This window comes from Penaeus japonicus, unplaced genomic scaffold (assembly GCF_977035675.1).
Source record: "Penaeus japonicus unplaced genomic scaffold, GWHDUDI00000001_assembly GWHDUDI00000019, whole genome shotgun sequence".
In the NCBI taxonomy this organism is placed as follows: domain Eukaryota; kingdom Metazoa; phylum Arthropoda; class Malacostraca; order Decapoda; family Penaeidae; genus Penaeus; species Penaeus japonicus.
The window spans coordinates 21771098-21773597 of NW_028234421.1; the positions used below are offsets into that span (position 1 = coordinate 21771098).

The 2500-nt window shown below is 37.7% G+C and overlaps 1 protein-coding gene across 1 annotated transcript in view; it reads left to right on the forward strand.

The window, feature by feature from the left end:
- LOC122263850 (uncharacterized) overlaps nt 1–2500 on the forward strand; it is a 26766-nt gene that overhangs the window by 2191 nt on the left and 22075 nt on the right. The window contains exon 1 of the mRNA XM_043032492.2: nt 1–222. This exon is cut by the window's left edge and continues 2191 nt beyond it. Within this exon, the coding sequence (XP_042888426.2) occupies nt 1–222 (222 nt within the window). The remainder of the gene's footprint in view (nt 223–2500) is intronic.

The window sequence follows — 2500 nt, forward strand, 5'->3', positions numbered from 1 at the left end:
AGACTCACCCTCAAGACCTTCTACAGGAGTCCGCTGGATTCCAAAGACACGAGGCTCTTCTGCAAAAGCCACGTCCCTCAACTCGATCCTGGAAAACTGGATGCTGGAAGGGCGGACTCCTCTTCCTCCTCCTCCTCCTCCTACTCCTCCTCTTCCTCCTCCTCTTCGGGAAAGAGCTCTCCAGATTCCTCAATGAAGGACGGAAGCTGTAACACGTCAAGCGTAAGTAGGATACTCGTTAGCCTGAGTTTATGCAGATTTATGAATGGAAAAACAACTTCATTCAGTTTACTAAGTTGTATTTAGTTTATTTATTTATATATTCATTGTGATTTTTTTTCTGTTAGGAATGATTGTCACTATAATGAATTGATTTGTATTTAACTATTATAGCATAATTTACTAACGTTAAATGTTTCTTTGCTGATTGTCTATAAATAGCAAATATATACTCGACGTTTTGTATATAATGTTTTGATTAGATGTCAGAATTATTCATGTCTGTGCAATTTATATTGTGCTGCAAATGAAATGTTTTTGTTCATTATTTGATGATGACATTAATGATAACAGCAAAAATGGGGAACTAAGATAACTAAACAGTAATAATTATGATGGTGATAATGATGTTAATGATAAGGATGATAATAATGATGATGATTATGATATCAATGACAATAATGGTAATCATAATGAGTGCAATGATAATGATAGTGATAACGGTTATGAAAATGTTGCTACTACTACTACTACCACCACTACCTGATAATAAAAATAATTATGATGATAACAATAATGATAGTAAGTATACATACAATGATGCTGATATTAATCATAATGATGATGAAAGCATTAGTCACAGTAATTATGATGTCAGTAGTAGTAATAGTAACAGCAGTAATAGTAGTAGTAGTACTGATGATAATAGTTGTAGAAGTAATAGTTGTAGTAATAGTTGTAGATGTAGTAATAGTAGTAGTAGATGTAGTAGTAGTAGTAGATGTAGTAGTTGTTGTAGTAGTAGTAGTAGATGTAGTAATAGTAGTAGTAGATGTAGTAGTAGTAGATGTAGTAGTAGTAGACGTAGTAGTAGTAGTAGATGTAGTAATAGTAGTAGTAGATGTCATAATAGTAGTTGTAGATGTAGTAGTTGTAGTAGTAATAGATGTAGTAGTATTAGTAGTAGATGTAGTAGTAGTTGTAGTTGTAGTAATAGATGTAGTAGCTGTAGATGTAGTAGTTGTAGTAATAGTAGTAGATGTAGTAGTAGTAGTAGATGTAGCAGTAGATGTAGTAGTAGACGTAGTAGTAGTAGTAACAAAATATGAATAACGATACTAATAGTCTTCACAACAACACCAGTATCATAGAAAGGCAACATTGAGAAACTGCGAGCGAATGGAAGCGCAAAATAACCAACGGATCAGGAAGATAACGAGCTTGCAATTGCCAAGCCAACTTGCGAATTGGAGCATTTCCTCGTCACCTCAATCTCTGCCTTCCGCTTCTGTGTGGCCTTCTGCAGGAGGAAGGAAAATAGGGAAGGAGGGGAGTGGGAGAAGGAGGGAGGGAAGAAGGAGGAGGAGGGGAGGGAGGCAGAAGGAGGGAGGGAGGAGGAGGAAGAGGAGGAGGAGGGGGAGGAAGAGGGAGGGAGGAAGGGAGGGAGAGAAGAAGAAAAGAAAGAGGGAGGAGAGAGAGAGAGAGGGGAGAGTAAGAAAGTTGTATTGTACATAAGACGTATTTAGTGTGTGTAAGAGAGCGAGTGAGAGAGTGAATGAGTGAGTGAGTGAATGAGTGAATGAGCGAGTGAGTGATAATATAAGACTAAACGTATACAAAATCATCCACATAACATATACCGAGCGCATTGTTTTCTTTAGATTCGTAGTTCAAGTTTTCACAAATGAAATCAGCAAATTGATGTGAGAGGAATGGTATTTCCGTGATCACTCGATATATTTTAGTTTCCCCCGACGTGACTAGCCGAAGTGAGCCGAGTGTGTCGTCTTGCAAACGCTGATTTCGGTGTTCCATCTTTCTCTTTCTAGCGAAAAACTCTGATAGATATATTCTCTTACGACGGTTTCTCTTGAATATATTTACGAAGGAGCCCCCAAAATATGTATTTTGTCTTAAATATTTGTCATTTCTTGAATAACGTGATAGGTATAAGAGAGTTAAAAGCCTAGCCACGCCCAGCCAGCCACGCTCGCCCGACGATACGGACACGGGGACAGGAACAGTGTTGCCAAGGTCGAAGAAACTGAAAGAGTATTTAAAACTTCCTTAATTTTTCTGCTATCCAGTGAGTCCGAAAGTTTACGGTCAAATCATCACACATCTTTTTAGGATATGGTGTGACGTAGTTCTATAAACAATAACAAAAATACTTTATACTCTTGCATTAGTGCGAGTGTGAGTGTCCGTAAGTGTGTGAGTGTGTCTGTGTGTGTATATGAGTGTGGAAGAGGGATATGGAGACGTATATATATATATATAT